The 25,246-nt window shown below is 52.8% G+C and overlaps 1 protein-coding gene across 2 annotated transcripts in view; it reads right to left on the bottom strand.

Annotated features, from left to right (window-relative positions):
- HIVEP3 (HIVEP zinc finger 3) overlaps positions 1–22,125 on the bottom strand; it is a gene marked incomplete at both ends in the record, with an annotated part of 56,106 nt that extends 33,981 nt beyond the window's left edge. For both annotated transcript variants that reach the window (XM_082834384.1, XM_082834385.1), the window contains 2 exons: positions 13,086–13,231; positions 17,056–22,125. In XM_082834384.1, coding sequence (XP_082690510.1) covers positions 13,086–13,231; positions 17,056–22,125 — 5,216 coding nt within the window. The remainder of the gene's footprint in view (positions 1–13,085; positions 13,232–17,055) is intronic.
- Between the last annotated feature and the right edge of the window lie 3,121 nt (positions 22,126–25,246).

Here is a 25,246-nt window from a genome sequence, read left to right as displayed (position 1 = left end):
AGAGCCTGGCTTACACCTTCAGTGGCTTTCTACTGACTGGGAAGAAAGACCACCTGAGCCTGGGGAAGATTACAGTCATGCTGGCGGAGGGAAGTGGGTGGGAGGAAAAGAAGATGGAAGGAAGTAAAGACAGTGAAGAAAGGAAGCAAGGAAGGAAGTGGTCTCTTTGCTGAGCACTTCCTCTAAGCCAGACCCGAGAAAACAGCCCGTAGTATCTTACCATTCAATTCTAACAAGGAGCCTGTGAAGTAGATACCACTGTCCTACTTTAGGGACTGGCCAGTAACTGCTGGAGGTGGGCCTAGAATCTGATTCTGTCTCAGGCCAATGCCCAAGGACTTTCCAGACTTCCTACAACACTGGCCCTTTCCGTGTTCCTCTGAGTCCTAGAAGTTCAGGAAGGTGCCACAGGGGCCCCAGGAACCTGTGGGGGAGGTTGAGAGGGTGACCTTCCCTGAAGACTTCTTTGGAAGAATGAATTCTGTGCCTAAAACATATTTAAAAACAACCCTACTAGGAGTCTGTTATTGCAGATGGTGGGGAAACATTCTTTATTTACCTTTCCCTTCCCTTCCCTTTCCTTCTTTTTCTTTTTCTCTTTCTTTCTTTCTTTCTTTCTTTCTTTCTTTCTTTCTTTCTTTCTTTCTTTCTTTCTTTCTTTCTTTCTCTCTTTCTTTCTTTCTCTCTCTCTCTCTCTCTCTCTCTCTCTCTCTCTCTCTCCCTCTCTGTCTCTGTCTCTCTCTCCCTCCCTCTCTCCCTCCATCCCTCCCTCCCTCCCTCCCTCCCTCCCTCTCTCTCTCTCTCTCTCTCTCTGTCTCTGTCTCTGTCTCTCCCTCCCTCCCTCCCTCCCTCCCTCTCTCTCTCTCTCTCTTTTGGCATAATAAACCCACAAAGCAGAAAAGAGCAGGAGAGGAGACTGACAATAAAATTGTGGAAGCTGGAAAGAGATGGATGGGTGAAAAGGACTTTGCAGACTCAAGACAATGGAATCTAAGTTGACAGCAGGGAATGTGAGAACCAACCCAATTTACACCACAGGGCCCCTCAAGGACTCTGCAGGTGGGGATGGAGGGAACCAAGACAAGGATGACTAGTGGAAAGTCTTGTTAGAAGCAGTCAGACCCCATCCCTTCCTCAACTCCAGCAGCCAGGAGATCACCCCTGAGAAAGCCTGGAGGTTTATTCTCTGCAAAGGGGGAGATGGAAGGCATTTGAGGGGGACATCAGGCCAGGTAAGGGCAGGGCAGGGGAATCACAAAGAAGTGAAGGGATGGAGTGAATGCATCACTGGAAGCTGAGACTCCTCTCCCTTTCCCCTCCCACCTTTTTCCTTTCTGTGGCTCCCAGGCTATGGGAAATGAACCCTGCCATCTTTAGGCGTGAGACTGGAGTCTTCGCCCAAGAAGAACGACGTAAGACTCTGCCACTGCGGCCTCCCCAGTGGAACAGCCCAGATGGGCAGTCACGGGGAAGCCTCGCTCTCACACCCAGGCGCCCAGCCGTCTCTGAGCCTCCCACTCTTAACACAGGAAGACAGCAGAGGTTATCAGACACCTGAGAGAAGAGAATAAACAACACAAGGATGAAGGGAACCTGAGGGAAACAGAAACCAAATGGAAAAGAACACTAAAAACAAAACAAAACTAACTAAAGTTAATAGCCTCTGAGAGAGAAAATACTGAAATCAACCAAATACGAACAGGATATTATTACAAGGAATGTTCAGAGAAAAGAAAGCACTCTTGAAAAATGAAAACATGAGTGGCTGGAAGACAAAATGGAGACAAGTACCCAGAAAGTAGAGCAAAAATACAAAGAGATGGGGATTCTGACAGAGAGGTGTGAAAATTAGAGGAACAAGCCAGGAAGTCCCACCGCAATGAAGAGTAGCCCCTGCTCGCCTCAACTAGAGGAAGCCCGTGCACAGCAACGATGACCCAATGCAGCCAAAAAAAAAAAAAAAAAAAAAGAGCCAGGAGGTCCAACACCAGAATAACAGGAGTTCCAAAGAGAGGAGACAGAAAAATGGAGAAGAGGAAATCATCACAGAAACCAAGAAGATTTTTTAAAGCAGAAGTCCCTGACTTGCCAGATTAAAAGAGTCGCCGAGTGATGCAAACAGCCCCACACCGAGATTCATGCCTGTGAAATGTCACTGCACTAAGGAGGAAGAGAAGAGCCTTAGCCAGTTGCAGAGGACGGAGCGGAAATCAGAATGGAGCTGGAACTCTTGAGAGCAACCTGGAAGCTTGAGGACAAGGGAGCAATGCTCTCAAAACTCTTTCAACCCGGAATTTGACACATCAATCAACTGAGGAATTGAATATTCCAGTATTCTCAGTCATGTGACGCATCAAAAAGCTCACCTCTCATGGGCCGTTTCTCAAGAAGACCATGCTGAAGGGTGGTCTCTGTGACAATGAGGAAGTAAACCGGGGAAAAGGAAGACGTAAGTCGATGAGGAGATCCAACATAGGTAAGAGAATCTCCAGGGCGAAGAGTGAAGGCAGCCCTGGGATGGCAGCTGTGCCCCAGGCAAAGGGCCAGGGGCCAGCTGGACCCCTCAGGGAGGGACTGTGTCAGCAAGATGAGTTTATAGAGGACCCGCTGCATCTGAACATCTGCAGGGGAGAGTTGGTGAGGTGAGAATTGGGGGGGTTGAATTAGCAATACATATATAGAAAACTAATGAAGTTAACGCATACACAACTTTTATTCCTAGAGAAAATAAAAGCTGTACAGGAAAGCCAGAGTAACTACAGTTCATTACGTGACATAGCTGTGAAGGATAGATGGTACAGTCTAATGAGAGGAGGGGGGATGAGGGGGCATATGTGGACCAGGAAAGGCTCTTGAGTCACTAGCTAATACCTAAGCTGAAGCGCCTGGTAGTAGCAACCCAGGCACATTATTTAGAGATATGGAGGTCAGCTAAAAGAGATGAAAGTTATTGCTTCTGGGGGTGGGGGGCCGGGCAGAAAATGTGGGGGAAAGAAGGGTGCTGCTGTTTTCCATAACGAAATTTGTAGAAGAATTTGGCGTTTTCAACTCTGTGCAATTTTGATAAAAATAAAAACTGAAACAGAGAGAGAGAGAGAGAGAGAGAGACGCATGCCACTGTTAGCTAAGAGGCTGCTTCGCCTACAGAAGAGAAGGGGAGAAGCCAGCTTCCTCCTGGGCGCCCAGGCTGACTCCCCAGGACAGGAAGGAGGCTGGGACTCAGGCAGATGCTGTCCAGGCCCAGGGGATGCCTGGTCCTCGCTGTAGCTGCCAGGGGCCACCACCTGCTGGCATGGGGACTCCACTTCCCACACCCCAAACCCTCAGGCTGAGCCCCTTGCTGCCTTTGACCCCCTACAGCAACCAGAGGCAGTGTCTTCTTGAGAAATGGATTCTCCTTTAAATTTTAATAGGATGCATTTAGGTCTTCCCTGACCATCCTCAGGGCTCTGGGGACTCTGGCCCCAGCATACTCAGACACTCAGTCTGCCCCGTGATCAATATGTCTTTTCTTTTTTTCTTTTCTTTTTTTTTTTCACTGTTGGTGACTTGGGTTTCATAGTGACATAATCAGCTTTCTCTAATGCCTGGAGCCAGTGTTCCCTGGGAAGTCTTTTGAGTGCTCAGGAGAAAGATGCTAGGCCAGTGCAGACAGTCAACCTAACTAGACAATTTAACATCTGAGATGTTTATTTGGAGGATAATCTTTACAAAGGAATAACTTTTCCAAGAATCTAAGTGGCTTCCTAGGAACAGACATTTCCTGCTTTTGTTTTCAAAACAGCCATTCACACATCTATTGCTGGGAATGTAGCTGTCCAGGAACAGTGAGAAGAGGTCTGGATGGGGGCTGAGAGAACCCTCCCCACTCCCCCGCCCAAACCATCAGTCTGCCTGCAGCACACCCACATCTGTCTTTCCTCCTGTTACTCTAGGAGAAGCACCCCCTTCACATCAGCTCAGCCCCACCCCTTGCACCTCTTCTAGAACTCCGCCCTGCGCTCGGCCCCTTCTCTCCCGGCACTGTCATCTGTGCCTACCACCTCCACGCCCCCAGCAGCACAAGCACACTGAGGATCTCTCTGTGTAAACACCCACCTGCTCAGCCTCATACACACTCACCCCGGTCCCACCCCTCACCCCCTCGTTGTTTCCTCCTTCCCTCCATAGGCAGCCTCTTGGGACAGGTTTACTTACATGTGCTGCCTTCAGGACTCCATCTCCCAAAACAGCTCCCATCAAGGCCCCATCAGTGACCCACATGTGGCCACATCCCGTGGACACTTGCCTGGCCTCCCTGTCCTGGGCCTGTAAGCGGCCCTCAGCACAGATGACCTTGAACTCCCTCTGCCCTTGGCTTCCATGACTTCTCACTCTGCCAGGTCTCCGCCACTCCTCTGGCTTCTCCTTCTCAGACTCTTGCAGCTTCCTCTCTACCTGCCCTCTGACTGCTGGCATATTCCGGCTCAGTCCTGGATGCCCTATTCTTTTTTTCTCCTCCCCTCTCCCTAAGTGACCCCATCCAATTCCATCCTCCTGAACAGCATCTACGCATTGACAAACGCATGTCCCAAAGGTGTATTTCCTGTCCCCTGAAGGCCAGGCTCACATATCCAATTGCCACACGCCTCCCTGAACACTTGGATGTCTGACTGGTATCTCAAAGTGAACATGTCCACCAAGCTCTGATCTCCCCTTCCCCGAGCCCCTTTCTTACTGTCTTCCCCATCCCTGCCCATCTCGGTGTATGGCAGCACCACCCATCCAGCTGTTACTCGAGCCAGGAACATGGCAGTCACTCTACATTCCAAGCTCCTTGTCCTCACCCTTCATATTCAATTCACCAGAAGTCCTCTAGCTCCACCCCCATCTCTAATGTGGTCTCCCTGGTCTGAGCCACTGGATGTCGCACCTGGACTCTGCAATATCCCACCCTCCCCTACTCCCACCCCCTTCTCAAAGCTCAGGTCACATTCCCTAGGAGAGATGAAACAACGGGATTTGGGGGAAACAGAAAGAGAACAAAACCAGTGTGGGCGCATGTGATGGAGGTTGGACAATTCACTCCAGGCCCACTGGGGCCACACTCAGAGCTGCCTGTCTACACTTCCAGGGAGAAGTCTGAGAATTAAAGAGAAACCAAGGCACTGGATCAGGAAGAAGACAGGGACCTGGCAGCCTGGACTCACCCAGGAAGGACAGCAGCCTCTATCCAGAGTTGGGTGCCGAAGACCACTTCTCCCCGGCCCCCAAGACACAAGGGATCTGCTCAGAGCAGGCACTGGCCTAGGAGCTGGCAGCCCATGAGCCGGTCCTTTTTGGAATCATGTTTCATTTTTACCTGTAACACTTGAAGGCAGGTCAGCAAGCAAACGACCTTGGCTCCCAGCCCCAGGTGCTTGCCCCATAGCCGAGGCCACCTGACTTCACCTTCCCAGACCAAGCCTGACTCCAGGTTGGTGGGTTGGTCCTGTCTGGCCTGGTTTGGCCCTGATTCTGTGTCCTTGCTCCTTCCTGAGACCCAGAGCGTCCACCCTGTCACGGATTCTGAGAGCTGCTGAGGTCAGGGATCCTGTCCTTCACCTGAGGTCTCAGTTAAAGGGAGATTCCTTCACTGAATAAACATTCTCTAGCACTGCTAGGCACCATTTTCAGCACTGGGGATACAGCAATGAATAAAGCATAGTTCCTGTCCTCTCACACGGTGTACATTCTGGTGGAGGAAACAGAAACAAACTAGTGACTTTCTGGGGAAAAATAAAGCAGGGAAGGGAAGGGGGATAAGAAATGCTAGAGGAGGGTACATGTGGGAGGGTGGCCTGGGAAGGCTTCACCAAAGTGTGAGTGAAGGAGCTGCGGGACCCTGGAAAAAGTGTTCAAGGTAGAGGCTTCCCTGGTGGCGCAGTGGTTAAGAATCCACCTGCCAATGCAGGGGACACAGGTTCGAGCCCTGGTCCGGGAAGATCCCACATGCCACGGAGCAACTAAGCCCATATGCCACAGCTACTGAGCCTGCACTCTAGAGCCCACGAGCCACAACTACTGAGCCCACGTGCCACAACTACTGAAGCCCACGTGCCTAGAGCCCGTGCTCCACAACAAGAGAAGCCACCACAATGAGAAGCCCGCACACTGAGGCGAAGAGTAGCCCCGCTCGCCCCAACACAGCCCGCGCGCAGCAGCTAAGACCCAACACAGCCAAAAATAAATAAATAAAATAAATAAATTTATTAAAAAAAAAGTGTTCAAGGCAGCGGGCACAGCAAGTGCAAAGGCCCCGAGGCAGAAGCATGTCTGACAAAGAGATCCTCGGCTGGAGCACAGGAAGCAAGGGGTAGAGAGGTAGGCAGAGGTCAGGGAGGACCTGGGGCCAGCACACACAGGCCACTTGTGGGCTGTGGAGGGTGCAGAGTGGGAGTGCCAGGGTCTGCTGGTGTTAAACAGGGTCATTCTGGTTGCCGGGTTGAGAATACACTGTAGTGGGTAAGGGTGGAAGCAGGAGATCACAGCAGGACACTGTGACAAACCAGATGAATCTTGGCAGTGGTCTGACCCAGGAGGTGGGAAAAATGGGCAGATTCTGGATACGGTTTCACAGGGTGAGTTGACAGGATTTGTTAATGGAGGTGAGACAGAGCCATTTGGGGCCTGACAACAGGAAAAATGAAGTTGCCTGTGCAGAGTTTGAACAAGTGGTTTTGCTTCATTCTTTCAAAGTATATCTTTTTTCCTTTGGCCACTCAAAAAAACTTTCAAAAAGACATTCAGCGAATGAGCAAATGCACACAGTTTCTCTGCCTATGTTTACAAATCACAACTTTTACGTTATGAACGCTTTGGTAGCGGGCTTTTTTTGTTCCAGTTTGGATTTTTAGAGCGGTTTACCTGCGGAGTTTATTCTTTACACCTATCCCAAAACCTCCAACTTATTATGATGTATGTAATTCATAGTTTAATCAATTTGTTCCCCGATAAATATAGAGGTAACAAATCTTCCCAAAGGCATACTTCAACAACGTCCTTAATCTGGAGTTCACAGTAAGATGGGGCTATACAGAGTAGAAATTAGGATAGAAAATACGCTGCACTTTTAGGTTTCTTTTAGGTTTCAAAGTCCAAGAAGGAATGGGTTTGTGAAAAATTCTTAGCAAACAAACTTTAAATTTTTTAAAATTAAAACTATTCTCTCCAAGCTACTATTTCATAAATACGCACACACGTACGCGTGCGCATGTGTGCTTGCTTTAAAAATACAGGTACACGATAAACAACACGTGGATATACCGCATAAACTCTTAGACCTCAATAAAAATAAATTCAGCTATTAGAAATGAAAATACATGAGATAGAAAAGCACACCTGTTAAAAATATAACTCCTTCAAGTGGAACTGTACCAAATTAAGCAAACTTTCAAAATAATTTCTTTAACAAATATACCAAGAGCCCCAGGAGTCGCAGTGGTTCTTCAGCGTCTGCTGTGCTGTGTTCTAAGGATGAGTTCATTGAACGCCCAGGTGACCATCACACAGATGGCTGAGACCTGACACGGAGCTCCGGGGAGAAGTCTGGCGGGAAAGGCGAGTCTGGGAGTCATCAGCCTATAGATGGTACACAGAGCCACCTTGGGAGTGAGTTTACACAGAGAAAAGGGGAAGCCCAGGGGCTGAGCCCTGGGGGCCCTAATGTTTAGAGATCAGGAGATGGTGGGAAATCACCAAAGATGACGAGAAAGTGCTGCTGGCAAAGAAGAGGAGGGTCAAGAAAGATGGCCGCCTGGAAGCCAGGGGACAAAGTGTTTCGAGGAGGGTGGAGGGGTCACCTGTGTCAAATGCTGTCAGTAGCTCAGGAAAGAAGAGACATGAGAACTGACCACGGAATTCCTCAGCGTTGGAGGTCACTGTGGACCTTGGTAAGTGCAGCTTTTGAGGTGTGATGAGGCCAGCGCCCCACTGGCATGAGTCTGAGCGAGGACGGGAGGAAAGGTGAGGCGTGAGCAACTATAGTCGGCGCTTTCCGGAGTTTTCCTTCTGAGGAAAACAGAAAAATCTGGCGAGTAAGCCCTTAGTCAAAGGGGTGTTGTTAAGGCGGGAAACTTTAAGTTTGCATGTACGGAACTGAATGGGCTAGGAGAGAGGCAGTGGCTGGAGGGATGTATTGGGCGGTACTGGGGAGCTGAGAAGAGATGGGAGTCAGTACCCTTGGACAGGAGCACAGATGGCCCTCCCTCAATGGCTGAGTCCTGCCACTGGCAGTGGCAGGGTCTGGCGTGGATGCCTTCTGCTGAAGGCCTGAAGGGCTTGGGGGGCAGCCCCGGACAGCCCCATGCCTGTGAGTCACCATACCCACGCTCACTGGCCCAGCCCACAGCTGGGCTTCTGTCCCCTGCCCTGTATTCCAGTTCCAAGCTAAGGCTGGGCTGCCCCTCTAAACCCAGCCCACCCCTTGCCCCTTGACAACGGCCACCTTTCTGAGGACTCCCCACCCCAGCTGGGCCTGACCTCTATGGTTTCACCCTCTGATCCCATCATTCCCTTCAGGCCTAAGCACCGACCCCTCCCCCGCTCACCCCCCCAGCTGGGCCTGGATGAGCACTTTTGGCATCCAGGTAGGTCCTATCAATTCCAGCCTCTTCTTCCACACCAGCCCTTTGGGCTGAGCTCTCAGCTTTCCTTGCAACAAGTGAACTTGAGTTAGGACAACACAGGCATTACCCTCAATGAACCGTATAACCTTGTAGGTGTAAAGTCAACATTCTCGTAACAAAGGAGCCCTTCTAAAACAACCGAGGCAAATGCAGGGATGCTGGGTGAGAAAGTCAACATGCTCTTGATGGGCACTCCCGGAGGCTGCCTGAAAGATGCAGACTGTGTTCGGGTGTGGAAGGGATGGGGAATGCAGGGCGGGGGCTGTGTGCCGGAAATCAATGCAGTAAATAGGAACGGATGCATAGCGTGGACAAAGCATGGCCCTAGGACCCAAGGCAAGAGGGGACTTGCAGGGGAGACAGGAATGGATTTCAGTACCACTGTTATTCCAGAAGTAACGCAGAGAACTAGGGAGTATGGAGGGATCTGAGAGGTTAATCGGAGGAGAGCGCTGAGTACTGCCCTTTGGAGGTGGCTAGGATTTGGCAATGGGCAGAGCCCAGCAGGCACAGAAGGTGAAGCACAACAGGGGTGAGTGAGGCTGTGGGGCCGGGAAGACCAGCCTGAGTTTCAACTGGATCCGGCAGGTAAGGCGGCCACAGAAGGCCCTGGAGCAGAGGTGTGACACAGGCAGAACCATGATCAAGGACACCCAATAGCACCAACATGGGGGCCTGGAGAGAGGGGGTAAGAGCCGTGGTGCAGGGAGTGCAGAGAGACCACCTCTGAGTCATGGACCACTTGGTGTGGACACCAGACTTTGGGGACTAATTGGAACGGGGAGGGTTGGGGGAGAAGAAGGTGTCCAAGATGACACTAAGGTTTTGAGTGTGAAGTGGGCACATCATCTGGGCTCTGGATGTGGAAGGAGATGTCGTTGGTGGCAACTGGAGGGCTTGGTCCAACTCACGCTGAGTTCGAGGTGCCCTGGTCTCCCGGGCAGAGGTGGCTGTGAGGCATCAGAAGCAATGGTCTATAGTTCAGGAGTGAGGTCCCAGCTGGACACTCAGATTTAATGTCCTTGGCACAGTGAGGTTTGAAGCCAAGGAGGTGGATGACGGCGACTAGGGAGACCACTCATGGCCAGAAGAAACCAGTCCGACTGACCAGGTGCGTGAGTCACCATCATACCCAGACTGACTACCGACCCACCTTTCCTCTCTGCCTGTCCCAGTCTCACGAACCCTCCAGGCCTAGCCCTCCCCCTCCAGGAGGCCAGCTCTGGCTACTCCAGCCTCGGGAGTCCTTGCCTGCTGTGAGCATCTCAATACTGGGGGTCCACACCTCAGCACCGGGCCTTGTGCTGCAGCTGAACCAGGCTCCTCGAGAGGAGAACCCCAGTTTACCCCCTTGGCTCTGGGCATCTTCTGGCACAGAGCACCCACAAGGCACTGAATAAATAGCTCCTCCTGGATGGACTGAGCGATTGATCAAGTGCTGGGCTGGAGATCAAGAAGAACAGCAAGGAGACTAGTGATGAGAAGACTCCTGCCTGCTGGACTCATCCAGCATCTACTCTTGCTGTCTGGTCTCTTGACTCATGGCCATGAATTAGATCTATATGGATCAACCTGACTACATCTCAGAACATCACTGAGTAGAAACAAGTTGCAGATGTACGGTAAATCCTCTGGAGTGGTCAGTGCTATCTACCCAAGAGCCCTGGTCCTCCCCTGTGCACGGCAGGGCTGTGCTTCCCTACTCTCAGGGAGCTGGGTGAGGCCTGCAGTTTGCCCTGGAAGATGAGATGGGAGCAGAAGCTTCTGGGTGGAAGCCTGAAGAGTCAGTGCACAAGGCACCACTGCCCCATCTTACTCTCTCGGCCTTGGCTGGCCTGGATCTCTGAGTGACTCCCAGGAACAGAACCCCATTGCAGACCCTCGTCAAATAGGTATTGGAGTGAAGTACAAACACTTGCTGTGTTAAAAAAATACACAAAAGAAAGAAAGAAAAAAAGGGAGGGAGGAAGGAATGGGCCTAAGGCAAAGCCCTGGTGACCTCAGGTGGGTGTGCCTGAAGGTTCTAGTCAGTGTTTCTGGGTGGGGGCACCCTTGGCATTTTGGGTGGGACAAGTGGTTCTGTGGTTGGTGATAGGATGGTCACATACCCAGCCCTGTCCATGAAATGCCAGAGGCGCCCCCAGTTCTGTGGCAACCCACACTCTCATGCCCAGATTTGCCAATCCTCCTGGGGGTGACACCAGCCCCAAGAGAGCTGTAAATGTTGAGGGGTCACCAGAAGGGAGGGTGGGAGGTACAGCGGGGGCCCAGATGGGACAGCGGGGCTGTAGGAGAAGATGACCTGACCGGTGGCTTTACATAACCCCCCACCAAAGTGCTCAAATTAGATGTGACAAGTAGAGGCAGTGAGGGTGACGTTCTTCGCAGCTGACAGATAGAGTGAGGTTATCCTGGAGGGGATGAAAGCGACGCACACAATGGTGAAAAAATGCTCCGCTGCCCATTGTCAGCACCATGAACTGCAGCCTTTACCCGGGCGGCAACAGGATCCCCCGACCATCCACAAAGTATGTCATGATCCCCTTTTACAGACGGGAAGCAGAGCTGGAGAGGGGAGGGGATGGTCTGAGTGGAACAGGTAAGTGGGAGAGCTGCTCGGGGGCAGGGATGCTGGACCTGGGAAGAGAGGGAGATTCTGAACAGAGCGGGTAGGATTAAGTGATGACCTGGGTGGGACGGTGGGGGTAGGTTACAGTGAGGACCACTGCCTAGGCTGTAGGAAGAGGAGAAGGGGACTCAGGTGTGGCCTTCACCTTTCAGCTGAAGGGAGACCGTGTGGCAGAGACTCTGGTGGCTGAAGCTGTGAACTAACTGTGGTGGGGACAGGCTCCTGACAACTGCCCTTTCGGGGCTCAGGCTTCCCGGGGGGGAATGAGGGCAGCAGGGAGCCGCCTGGCACCAGATCTCCAGTCTGGGGACCGTTGCCTGTCAGGGCAGAAGCAAACCCCCTCCTTCATGGCCGCTAACACTCAGCCACCCCCTGGGGCCCCACAGATGGTCCTTGAAACTGTTGGGAGAAGGCTGTGACGGACGCACCCATCCCAGGATGAAGTCTTATGTGGCCTTTGGAGGACCCCAATGATGTGAGAACACAGAGACACACGGGGGCGCTCTAACCAAGTAGCAGAAGAGGATACCCGTCAGTCCCCAGATGGAAAGAGGGCACATATTTCGAAAAATCTCTGGTCTAGTGTTTCAGTGGAGCAGTTACTGGAACTCTGAAAAGGATATTTCTCTCCCCAGGGGTCGGGTCCCTGCCACTGCAGGACGTCTGCCCTCCCTGACCCCCTCCCTGTCACTATGACAACCCAAACCCCCAAGTTCAGTTTCCAAACCCTCCCTCTCCTGAGAGCCCCTGCTGGTCAGTGCCACCGGAGGATGCCCACTGGTGGCCTTGGGGAGCTGGGTAGTGTCTGCTCTCCCAGCGCCACAGAGGAATCCAGCACCTCCCACTTGGACCTTGTGAGTTAGGCACCTGCAGGTGCTGGAGGACTGTAGGTACCATAACGTTCCGTGTTGGCTGGGGCTCAAGGGGACCATCCTCCTTTGGAGGCAGGGTCTCCTCCGTGCTGTTATCCCTCAGGACTGGGTAGGACGAGGGCTGCATTGATCACACTGGGGACACAGACACAGGACCCTGAGACAGACACCACGGGACCTGCGTACAGACACCCACGTCCCGAGAAGCACACACGTGGTCACAAAGAACACAGCTTGCACAACACTTCTACAAAGCAGGTCTGAAACCAGGCAGCCTGCTGGAGCCCGGTGAGCCCCACAGTTGAGAGTTCTGAGATGTTTCTATCATGAGGTTTACAAAGACAAAGAACCAACGGTGAAAAACCAGGGGTATTATTCTAAATGTTTACCAACCAATGACTCCTGGACTCCAGCCAGTCAGAACAGAGACCGGTGTACACAGCTGGTAGGTGCAGTGCGCTATCAGCCCTGTAAACAGCCTTGTCAGCAGAGCCCGAGTCCCCCTGTGGGACACCAGGCCTGCCACGGTGGCTGCTTAGAGGACAGAGGTGACTTCTGGGGAACATACACCAAGGTTAACAGCAGTCCGGACAGGACCTGGGAGAATCACTATCAATCCCAATGCGGGGTCTAGGAACCCAGCCAGCATGTGAGGAAAGAGGGGCTGGGGGAAGACCCAGGCGGCTCCAGTCCCCAGCACATACCTGGCATACCCCACCCCCAACCAAGGAGCCCACACTCCTTAACAGAGGTGGTCAGCGAGTCGCACAAAGATGTCACCTCCTGGAAGGCCGGAAGCCCAGGGCTCCTGTGGGCACAGCCCTGCCCGTTGAGATGCTCACCACCTCTGAACGCAGATGACACCACCCCCAGCCCTCGGGCGGGCGCGAGTTCTTACTGCATGGGAAGCAGACATTGCAAACCAAAGGTGATTCTTACCCTCCTTCGAAGATTTTGATCCTCGCCGGCTCCCCTCTCTTGGAGGCAGGAGCGTCCTCCTCCGGCTTCCCTCGCTTCTCCTCTTCCTTCTCCACTCTAGCTATCTCTTTCTGGCCTTCCGGGGGAACCAGCGAAGGGAGGCGAACCTGGCCCACCGCAGGAACGACAAAATCATGGCTGGTTAACGGGTGGTCACGGAATGATGCCTTCGATGGCATCGCACACCTACACTTCATCCTCCCTCTACCCAGTGAAGAGGTGCTCTTAGCCCCACTTTACAGAAGGAGGGAAACGGATCCTCAGAGAGGGGAAGTCAGAACTGGGACTCTGACCAGGTCTTTTTCAGGGGAAGACCAGGCCTTCCCATGAGAGCTGCGTTTGCTCGCTAGTCTAGGGGCTTCTGGGGACAGGTCCTCATCTTGGTCTCCTCGGTCACACCAGCCTCAGAGAAGGCATTTGAGGAATGCTGAATGCATCAATGAAGGCCCCACCTTTGGAGATTAACCAGCCCAATTCTCTTTTAGAGATGAGAAAGTCAAGGTCACACAGCAAGTTAAGGGCATTGCTGGGAGCAGAACGCAGGTCTCCTGAAGGCCCTGACCAATAGCACCCCCCTAGCCCCCCACCCCCGAGCCGGACACAGAGAAGCTGTGCCGCCCACTGATGGGCCTGGCGGGTGTGCATCTCAGGGAAGCTGTTCTCTTCAAGAGATAAGGGCCTCGGTGGTGAGAGCTGGCTGGATAACATGTCCCCCAGATCCTCTGATGGTGGCAGGGGTGGGTGCACCCTTTAATAGGGAGCAGCGATGCTGGGCTGGGGGCTGGGGCCAGCAGTGAGATTCTTATCCTACTTCATGTCACTGTCATTAAGGTCACGAGGAACTGCACTGTTGACAGCCCACAGGAGGAGCAACCCTGTCTCCTGGTGCTGGGGCAATCTAAGGACAGAAGTCCCTGTGCCAGTCACCACACCTGCCCCTACAAGGATGGGCTGGGGCTGAGCAGAAAGGTAGCTGGTTGGGAATCAGGAAATCTGAGTTCTAGCCCCACATAGGCCACTGCATGCGGAGCCACCCTTGGGTGAATTACTTCACCTTTCTGGGCCTCAGAGTCTGAGGGGATTAGACCATCTTGGAGATTCATTCCAGGGTCAACTTCTATGACTCAGTGACCCCCCCCAAAAAAATCTCTTCAGAATTGGAGATGGGGAGTGGAAACCAAGTGAGGCTATGGACTGCTGCTTTGGCAGAAGGCAGGTGATTTTATGCAATACCCAGGGATTTCCAGAGCATTGCTGTTTTCACTTCCATCTCAGTCTGCCATCTGGGCCATCCTTGGAAGGACAAAGAGGCCTCCCCCAGGCTGATGAATGACTTCTGTCTCACAACCAGCTGTGATGTCAGGGCCAAGCTAGAGGAGGCTGGTTTTGGTGGCAGGAGCCACTCTACCAGGAAACACTGTTGGAATTGAGCAGGGATCCACTTTAGCTTTTAATGATAATAATGTGAATAACTGCAGATAATGATGATCAAGTGCCAATGTGCCAACCACTGTTCTAAACACACTTTGCATATTTTAACTCATTTAATTACCTCTACAGACTTATGAGCCAAGAATTATTATTGTCTCTATTTTATAGATGAGGAAACCAAGGTGCAGAGAGGTTAAGTAATTGGCCCAAGGTCAATTAGTAAGTGAGATAGTGGGATTCAAATTCGGGCAACTTGGCACTGAAGCCCTTGCTCTTAATTTCTTCGCAATAGTGCCTGTGGTTGTCAAAATGATCCCCAAAGAGAAAAAGGAAGGAGGAACCTGGGGGATGAAATGTGGCTGCAGAGTGAACTCTTGTATAAGCTTGGGTTTCTCCAGGGCTTAAAATTGAAAAAAAAATGTATGTGACCAAACTCAAACCTGATTGGGTGGCCTAGACCTGCACAAAGATGGTTAGGAAGAGCTTTGAAATGCTGATATAGCCCAAAGGGCCTTTTCAGAGCTACTGACAGGGAATGGAAGCTATGGGATGACAAATGTCAGCTCAGTATAATAGGGACCTTTCTTAAAGCACTGTCCCAAGATGGGCTGGGTTTTACTAAGAGGTTCTGAGCACCCAGTCACTGGAAATATGCAAGCAGAGACCAGAAAGAGGTGTAATTATAGAAAGGCATCAATCAGTGGGCCATGCAGTTACATTAACGGACCAGACTGGTGAGCTTCTGGTAGGAAACATGCCAGTGAATCAAATGGAATATTCCAGGAAAAAGTGTGCACGGTTCAGCTCATTTTAGGAAAGCAGCATTTTGAACAAATGCTTGCCAAACCCAGTTAAGCCAAGTTAACTCTTTGTTTTTCTTAAACCACCTTTCAGTGTTCAATCATTGAAACAGAGGACAGTCCTGAGCATCCAGAAGAACCTTGGAGTGAGATCTAGTTTTGAATCCAGGATATTTACTGTGTGTGGGGTCTTGTGCAAGTCACCTGACTTCTTTATGCTTTTGTCTCTTTATCAATCACATAGTGATATAGAACCCTGTCAAGGTTGGTTGTGAGGATAAAAGTAACACTGAGCACAGCACCTGGTACATAGTAAGTGCACTATAAGTTCTGAGTGTGAATATAATTACAACAGCTTCTTGGGAGTAGCCATAGCCAGTAAGAGACACTGGAGAGAAAATCAGTCATGATGTTTATGGCGAAAGTGGAAACCTCATTTAAGGATGTCTGTAGACTGACAAGGATATTTAGAGAATAAATTTAGGAAACAGTTTGGTGAAGAATATCCAGTAGAGCTAAGGACAAATTCAATGCACAAAAGTCACTCAATAAAAGAGCAGGATACAAATATAGGAGAAGTTATCGAACATAGTTTTGTTCATTTATCTACAATAGGAATTTAGGGGACTTATTTGGTCAAAGAATCTGAAGACACACTAATGAACATCTCTAAACTTGCAGTCACTTTTAAGGTTTTCTTTCCTCAAATAACTGAAAGAAGAAAAATAGACTCTCTGGAGTCAGACAGGTTTGGGTTCAAATTCTGGGTTTGCCAAATATTTGCCCTGTGACCTCGACCTCTCTCACCCTCTGACCCTCAGTTCCCTCATCTACAGAATGAAGATGATACTGCTACCTCACAGGTAGAGATGAGTATCAACTGGATTCAAGGGCACAGAGCGATGCCTGGCACAGTGAGGCTACGCAACCAATAAGACCAATGGTTATTCCACAAATATCAAGTCAGCATAGCACATCATGGCCTAAATCCTTATGCTGGCCTTGTCAGGATACGGAGGTGTCACTGGTCTGAAGCAAACTTGGAATTATCAAATGTCAATCTTCCTGAACTTGCAGGGATCAGTTCATTTTATGCCTCCTGATGCAGCCTCAAGTCAGAGGCAATGGAGTAAACATGAGCCCTTGGTCGGGGCTGTGCGCTATCACCAGCATAGATGAGTCAAGCTGTGACATTGCCACCTACTGGTAAAGAGGGATACTGCAGCCAAGCTCTATTTGCTCTCCTACTCACAGAAAAGAAAGAAGGAATATTTCAGGAGTCATTTGCGTCCAATTCTAGACTCTCTGACAATGGGAAGATTTCAAGTGGCACCAGAGAACAGAAATAGTAGATGTGAGAACAGGAAAAGACTAACCAGATAAGGGAGAAATGTATGTTGGAGTGGCAGTTTTCCATCTGTCTTTTGGCTGAGATTGTGTCTTTGATTTTTCAATAGAAGCTAATGGGAAAGTGGATCGCTTTAGAGCTCACTTTATTGAAAGGTATCTAGTCCAATGATATGAGGGACACTGACAAAGAAACCCAATAAATAAGGTGATCAGTCACAGCTGATAGAGAGGAAATCTGCCCACTCAGTTGGCTCTCATTTTGCAAATGGAACTTGAGGAGAATGTGGCTTTAAAAGCTCACCAAAGACTTTTAAAATCAGTGGGGAGAAGAAAAACAAGGCTGAACTCACCTCTGTCATGCGGGGCTTGCGGGAGCTGGATGGCACAAGCCTTCCCGTCTCAGGATGCGGAGCTGTGGCCATGGTGTATGTCTCTTTGCTCACCTTCTGCTTAGACCTCAGGAGGGACAAAGCAGCTTTAGTGGAAACCCCTGGAAGGTTGGGGTTGTACAAACTTATGCACCAACCAGCGTAAACAGAGGACCTCCTATCTGCATGCTGGATGTGATTTGGCTTAATGTAGTTTAAATAGCACCAACTGACATTAGTGGTCGTGTGGAGGCTGGGGAACTGCAGTACCTTCTTTGAGTCCGTACCTTCTTGCAACTTGGCTGGCCTGGGGGACATTTCTGACAGAGGCTGTGAGCTGAGAGGTGCCAGTGGAGGGAGGTCAGGTTGTTCCTTGGAATCTTCTTTCTTCACACTCAGGGGGAGCAACCCTCTTCGGTGAGGTTTACCAGACGGCTGGGCATATTCCTTCATAGCCTCTGAGCCTGGGGTTGTCACACGGGGCAATGAGGGCGGAGGAAGGGGAGGAATTTCCTTTGGGTCAGATGGATCTGAGGACAGGCTGGACAGTGTCTCTACTTCCCTCCTGCCCTGGCCCTGGCTGCCCAAGTGGGACTTCTCTAGTCTCCTGCTATCCTCGGTGCTGCTAAGCACCACACTGCACGGTTTCACCAGCTCGAGTTTCTCATCTGCCTTGGAAGCCTCCTCTTCCTTTACTCTTTTTTGCTGCTGGGTTTCCATGGTAAGTTCAAGGCTGCCAGCTGGTGAAAGGACACGTTTGCTTCCCCCCACTGTTGATGAACTCCCCTCCAGGCTCAAGACACTCCCTGATGACAGGGAAGTGCCTTTTCTTTCAGGTAATGTCACAGGCACTCTCAGGTATGGAGTCGGGAAACCTCTGCTTTGCTCTTCACTTACCCCAGCCGGTCTGGGCCCAACCTCGTACACATCTGCCCCACACACAGTCGTCCCCTTGCATGAGGGCTCCTCGAACTTGGGAAGAGCCACAGTTGCTGAGCTGCCCTGGGACTGGGTGACCAGGATCTGGGAAAGAGTGGTGTACATGGCGCTCCCATAGGACGGCATGTTGGTCTGGATCCGGACAGGCACAACCAGAGACACCATGGTGTCTGGACAGGCAGGCAGGGCCAGCGGAGGGGCTGACGTGGGTGCTGAGCAGCTGGACGGCAGAGCCACGGGGGGCAGCTGGATGTCACTGCTGTACTCTGTGCTGGGGGAGAGGCCAGGGGTTCCTGTTGCCAGTGTGGCCAGGCTGGTTTTGACCTGGGGTACATGGCTTTCCACATCACCAGGGAGCTGAAGGGCGAACTGGGATTGCAGAGGCAGGAAAAACCCAGAAGAAAGTGCTGAGGAGGCAGGGTAAGGCATGGGGAGAAACGAAGGGGGCTGCCGGAAGGGGATGTTGGCTGGGTGAGGCATGAGCTGGGGGAGGTGGAGTTGGCCTGGGTGCAGAACAGTCGGTTGGAGAGGAAGTGGGGGGGCTTGAAATAAGGAGGGAGGAAGCGGGGGCATGGAGTACGGTGTGGAGAGCAGGCTGGACATGGCCTGGGTGGAGAAGAACTCTGAAGACTGCCCTGGCTCATGCTGTAGGAGGTGCTGGAAGGAGAAAAGGGAGACGGGCGGGGGCAGGTACGGCTTCTCCTGCAAGGGGAGCTGAGCAATGGGGTGGGGGAACACCTGCAGTGCTTCTGTGTAGGGTGGCGTGGCCCCCAGCGGGGGTCTGTCCTGCGCCTGGCTCTTGCCTCCCGGGTGCCCGCTGTGTGAGGTGGCTGCAGAGGAAATCGGGGGCAATGGGCTTTTGGCCGAAGATTTACTGGATGAGGGCTTTGGTTCCTCACTCTCCTGTCTTCCCTTGTGGGTGGCCTCTGGCTCGGTTTCGGGAGGCCTGCTCAGAGAGGCCTGTCTCACCAAAAAGCATTTCCTTCTCTCTGCTGGGGCTGCTGGGGCTGCTGGGGCTGCTGGAGCTGCTGGGGCTGGTGCAGAAGGGCCTGTCAAGGACAAGCTGCCGTAGTCGAAGGATTTGCTGCGTGTCTCGGTCATATGGGTGGAGTGGGAAACATTGGGGCTCTGCTCTGAGGCTGACCTCCGCATCTCGCGGGTGTGCGGGTGGTGGCTGGGGACAGTTAGCATGTGGGTGCCCGAGGGTTTGGAGCGTGTGTCGGACGAGGGCCCGGCAGCCTCGGCTTTTCCGTGGTCGTCCCTCTCGAAGGAGGCAGAGCGGCTGGACCCGCTCAGAGAGACACCGCTCTCCTGGCTCGGGCTGCGAGACAGAGGCATGGAGGACTCGAAGCTGGACTCCCCGGATGACTGGGCCATCTCCGCCAGGCGCAGTCTCTTCTTCTTGGGTGGCAGCTTCTCTGCTGGGAGCTGGGCAAGTGTCTGGCTGCGCTGGGGCCACTGGAACTCCTCCGTCTTCTCGGGCTCCTTAGGGGGCGGCTCCGGTTCTGTGTCTGGACGGTTGGGCTCCTCGGTCACCAGGATCTCGGGAACCTGAATGTTGGGCTGACGGACCAACCTGGGCTGCAGGGAGTGAGCCGAGCGTCCATGCGGGGCGGGTGGGGGCGATGAGAACGGGGCCGCAGACCTGTCTTCCCCTTCCAAGCCGCCGGGCTGCTCCAGAGAGTCGGATTTCTCAAAGGAGCTGGTGTGCTGGATGACAGAAATTTCTTTGGACGTGGTTCTCCTCTCCTTCCCTGATTCTGAACTGGACCCTGGCTTGGGAGTCCTTGGCTGGAAGCTGGCGGATCCCTCCAGGGAGGGCACTGACTTACTCGGCTCTGCTGGTGACTTGGCGGATTCCAAGGGAAGGTTCCGAGCAGCCTCCGATGGCCCGGGGCTGCTGAACTGACTCTCCGTGGACTCAAAGGCGGGTGGCTCCTCCTCGTCCCCGAGGCTCTTCTCTTTCCTCCTCTTCCTCAGTGGAGTGAGCTCCAAGGTGGTCCCCAGTTTGTAATGCATCATCTGGGACCAGGGCTCGTGCTCCGCCTGGCTCTTTTCGGCTTCCGGAGACGCGTGCGCACCTGCGGTGACGGGCTTTGCCATCTGAAGCTCCGAGCAGTAGTACTTTTTATGCGCTTCGTAGTTGTCCCTTTTCTTGTACCGAGCACCACATATGTTACATTCATAGATCACCCCTTTCGTTTTCAAACCCTTCTTGGTCTTTTTGGTGAGGTCGCTTTCCCTGGGTTCCGGTTCATCTGCGGGTTTGGAGGCTGCCTCTTTGCTGCTCGGCCCCGCCTCCTCGGAACTGTACTCCCCGCCCAAAGGTAGTTCGATGGCCGGCTGACGCTTGAGCATCCGGGGGTGGGAGGTAAACAGTTGACTGCTGCGGCTCAGGGCTTCCGAGTCGGCGACGTGGTCGTCGAAGGAGTAGCTGCCTCGGAAGGTGTGTGGGGGGGTACTGAGGGTGCAGGTGGCAGAAGGCATTGAGTGGCTTCTCAGCAGAGGCACAGGGGGGGTGGTGCTGGGCGGGTGCTGGAGGCTCAGCAGTGATTGTTCGGGCTTCGTTTTCTCGCTGTGGGAGGACAGGGGCTCCCGGTAGAGGCTGGACTTGGGCGACTCCATGCTGCTCCGCCGTGACAGGGAGCTCCTCCTGGGCTTCACGCTGTCTATCTCGCTGGTGTCCACCACGGCCTCGTTGATGGTGATGAGCTTGGTGATGTGCTCGATCACCTGCGTCCGGGGCACAGACAGAGGCACCAGGCTGGGCTTGTCTTCGGTGGGCAGGGGCAGGAGGGGCTGGGTGGAGGTGGCCGTCAGCATGGCGGTCCGCTGCCCGATCCGCCCACACTTGCCGAAGATGATCTCGGCGTAGGACCTGGCGTTGGTGTTTGGGGGGCTGGCCTGCTGCTCGGCGCTCTCTGAGCGTGAGAAATACCCAGATTCAGTGCTCCCTTTGCTGCCCGGGCTCAGGAACGCCTGCTCGTCGATCACCTTCTTCCTCTCGCTCAAGCGGAGGGCCAGCTTCTGCTTTATCGTGTGGGTGTCTTCGGGTTTATGGCTCAGGGGGTGTTCAGATGAGGCCTCTGCGAAGGGAGCAGGGTCCTCGAGCGACGGGGCTGAGCTGGACTGGGACAAGGAACAGCGTTCGTGGCTGGAACCCTGGCTCCCAGAGCTGTACAAACCGCTGGACAGCAGGGGGTGCTTGGGCCTCGGCGACAGCTCTGCGGGGTGAGTGGACGTGCCGCCGGTTTCCTCTTCCGAATCTGTGCTTTCCCCCTCAGTGGGTTCCTCAAACTCTTCCCCAGGGATCCTCTCCATCTCCAGCCCTGGGGGGTACATCTCTCCGCCCATTCCCGAGGCCAGGCCGGCTTTGATGCGGTGGGCGTGGGACTTCCTGTGCTTGTAGAGGTTACTCTTGGTCTTGAAGGAGAAGCCGCAGGGGCCACAGGGGTAGGGCCTCTCACCCGTGTGCGAGCGGATGTGTTTCTGGAGCACGCTGGGCTTGGCACAGGGGCGGCTGCAGTATTGGCATATGTACTTGCCCGGTTTCTGTGGTTTCCTCTCCTTCTTGTGTGCCTCTTCTGTGGGCTTCAAGGAGACCTGCGAGGGACGGGGCACAAAGACTTTGGGGATGCCAGGCAGGTCCTCGGGAGGAATGATGGAAGCATGGGAAGGGAGGAGCTGGCTCTGAGGATGGAGCCCAGGGCTCACGAAAGAGCCTGAGGGTCCGGGTCTCATGGGGTCAACCAGCTGCCACGTGGACCCCTCCAGGAGATGCTCGGGTTTGCCAGGCGACATGAATGCTGGTGTCAGAGGGTGCTGCGGAATCTGCGAGATGTGGACCGAGGCTTCGATGGAGGACCTCTTGGGGGGATTCTGTGGCTGGCCTGCTTTCTCCTGAGAGCCTTCCCTAAGAACCGATGAGGGGCCTGGGAAGGGCTGTGGGGCTAGGAGCTCTTGGAAGGGGCCCTCCTGGGTGGCAGCGGTGCTGCTGCCTGGGTACGGGGCGCTGGATGAGACACTGGTCTGAATGGCCTCTCCTTTGGTCAGCCGCTTCCGGGGACTTCCCTCAGCCTTCTTGGTGCCCTTGACACTTTGTTCAGGATCCATGACCTCCACGGGACTTCAGATGCTATTCAGGGAAGGTCGGGGCAGGCCGCATTCACGAATAATCCAAGAGTCCCAAGGAGACGTCTGGCTTGGGCCACATTGGTCAAGAGCTGTGGAAGCCAAACCCAAGATGGTTTCGGGAGTTTTTTTTGCAAGTGTCACTGGGTGCTAGTGGACTCAGAGCAGGTCATCAGGGCCCAGTCTATTCACGTCAGTGAGGCATGGCCCTCTACTTTGCAGACAGAAAACGCGCCAGCACTTTCTGCCTGAATGTCTGTCGTGGAAACGTCATGAAGGATGTCAGTGTTGCCATTGTATTGTTTCAGTTGGCAGTGGCAAGTGGCCCCCCACAAGTCCCCTGTGTGCTATGTGAACCGTTGACGGCTGGAGACGGCTGTGTGCATGGCCCAGGCATCCCTGGTCCCCGCACGAGAGAAGCCACGCTGGACACCGCGGGCAGCTCCGTCCCGCCTCTTCTCCCCTTTTGTCCCGTGTTGGAGATGAACGGCCGCGGAGGGGAATTCACGCTCTTCTACTTGACAAGAGCACACACACAGAAATAGAAGAGAAGAGAAGAGAAGAGAGAGTTACTGCGACTCATCCACAGCTCGGGCAGCTCCAACCTGGTGAGATCCCTACAGGTTAACCAGGGAGACCCGACCTGAACCCAGGGCTCCAGGCTCTGTGCATCGAAGCACTGCTGGTGCCTCCCTTGTCTGCATTCCCAGGGATGCCCACTGTGGTTCTGAGGACGGTGGCTGTGTGGAGCGCTGGGAGCAGGAGGCAGGGTGGGCTCTGGGAACCTCAGGGCACTTAGCGATGGGAGGCTTGGGCTCCGGTCTCTGCTCAGAGAGTGACTCCAAGTGGGTTTCAGCTCCCTAAGCCTCAGTTGCCTCATCTATGAAATGGGATAACAGCAATTCCTGCCTCAACTGCATCTCGGGCTGCGGTGGGGTCCAACATGGAAATGGATGTGGATGCTGTAGGAGGAACCCCGGCCGGTCCCATGGCTGGTGCAAGAGTTGGGGCCGGTGGGTTCTTTGGAGATGAGCTTTCTAAGAGGGGGACTGTTCTCGGGTTAGTATTTCTCTCTGGCCCTGGGTTCTGAGGGTGTCCAGGAAGGGCATCATTCATGGCTTTGCTAACCCTTGCTAACCCACCTTCCAAACCAGTGTTTCATAGAAAAGCTAAAACCACTGCCCCAGCCTGTGGGAGCTCATAGTCTAACACAGCGTGACCACCAGATCTGCCAAGCAATAGCTGGAGGGTCATTCTGGAAGTTTCCTCCAGGTATTCAACCTTTCCTTGTCTAGTCAGTGCCCCAGGGATACCCTGGAAGTAGTTCAGAATGGGGGTCCTTGCCAAACTGAGGGGCAAAGCTGATCAGAGCAGAGCCCCAAGTGTGTGTGCCCTGCCAGGGCCAGCCAAAAGTCGGGCAGCCTAGGCTTCCTGGGCTCCAAGGGCATTGCAGAGCCATTCTCCCCAGGAGCATGGTGAGAATTTCAAAGCTGGAAGTCACTGTGAACTTTGTCTTGCCAGCCACCTTACTTTCCAGTGGACAGAACTAAGGACTGCAGAGGGAGGGTGGCCTGCTAAGGTTCCATGTTCCTAAGAGGCAGGGCCAGCCCTTGAACTCAGGCTCCCCACGGCCAGATTTTATTCCCCAATCACCTTCAGGTGTCTGTCCCCTGGGTGAGGGTCTGGGGGGGGGGGGTGGTGACCGTGTCTCTGCAGCCTTCTTCCCTCTCCTGCAGGCTTGCTCTGCCCCTGGCATCCTGATCTCAGGCTCCCTTCATGACCTCACCTTTATTTTCATTGGGTGTTTGCTGATGCAGTGTTGAAAAGTTTCCTTCTACTTTCACAGAGTGCTCAGAAAGTTAACAAGTCTGAAAGACTCAAATAATTTTCGCTCAGATGGCAGGACCTCAGACATAGTAACATGCCACAGAAGGGCAGGTAGTTCAATAACCAACTAAAAATTATATTCTATAAATTTATTCCTTTTTTGTTTCTTTCCATCTTGGTTCTATAGAGACTTCAATGTAACTATAACAAAATTTTATAAATATTTTTAAAAGAATGAGAAGCTATAAATAAATATAAGAAAGTTGTAAATAAGAATAACAGGGCTTCCCTGGTGGCGCAGTGGTTTAGAGTCCGCCTGCTGATGCAGGGGACACAGGTTCTTGCCCCGGTCCGGGAAAATCCCGCATGCCGCGGAGCGGCTGGGCCCGTGAGCTGTGGCCGCTGAGCCTGCGCGTCCAGAGCCTGTGCTGCGCAACGGGAGAGGCTACAACCGTGAGAGGCCCACGTACCGCAAAAAAAAGAAAAAAAAAAAAAAAGAATAACAAATCAGAGCAAAGGAAAATGTAAATAAGGCAGGAGGTCAGGATTGGTGGGATGGAAATGATATTGGTATAACAATCATAATGGCTTACAGTGCTTCTATAGTTCAGCTATACACTTATATCTGAGCTTCCTGGCAGCCAAGGAGAAAAGAGAGATATGGTCCATTACAGAGTCTTTATATCCAGAGAGGAAGAAATATGTAAGTTCCTTGCAGGAAGCAGAGAATTGATTGAAAAGAACTTTTTCATGTGGTACTTCAGACAGGGGCAGTGAATGATGCATGAGATCACCCATGTCTTCAAATGACATCCCTCCAAGGCTATTCTTTGAGCAGTCAAAGCCCTCCTTTGACTCAGGCAGAGAGCATCCTCCTGAAGCAGGGAAATCTCATTTCATCATATTACTGTCAGTAGGGTGGCCATGTAAGATATCATCCAAACTAGGACACTTTTGAGAGTGAAAGAGGTACAATAATAATTATGGGGGAGCAACAGCAATAAACCAGGGCTGTCCCAGGCAAATCAGAACAAATGGTTACCCTTACAGTCAATATTTACCTTGTGACCCAAACCAGGCACAGGTACCATCTCTGGGGGTCTGGTACAAACTTTTGGTCTTTGCTGTGAGGACTGAAATGACACCATGGTCTCCTGTGGATTCCTAGAGACTGGTTGCCTAGTCTCATCCCCTCACTTGACAGATGAGGAAACTGAGGCCTGGAAGGATGATGTGATTTTCCCTAAAAATGGCACAGTGATGGTAGCTGAGGCAG

Source organism: Leucopleurus acutus (genome assembly GCF_964270905.1).
Source record: "Leucopleurus acutus genome assembly, chromosome: 2".
NCBI lineage: Eukaryota > Metazoa > Chordata > Mammalia > Artiodactyla > Delphinidae > Leucopleurus > Leucopleurus acutus.
The sequence above is the reverse complement of the archived record's forward strand: the minus strand, read 5'-3'. Positions and strand labels throughout refer to the sequence as shown.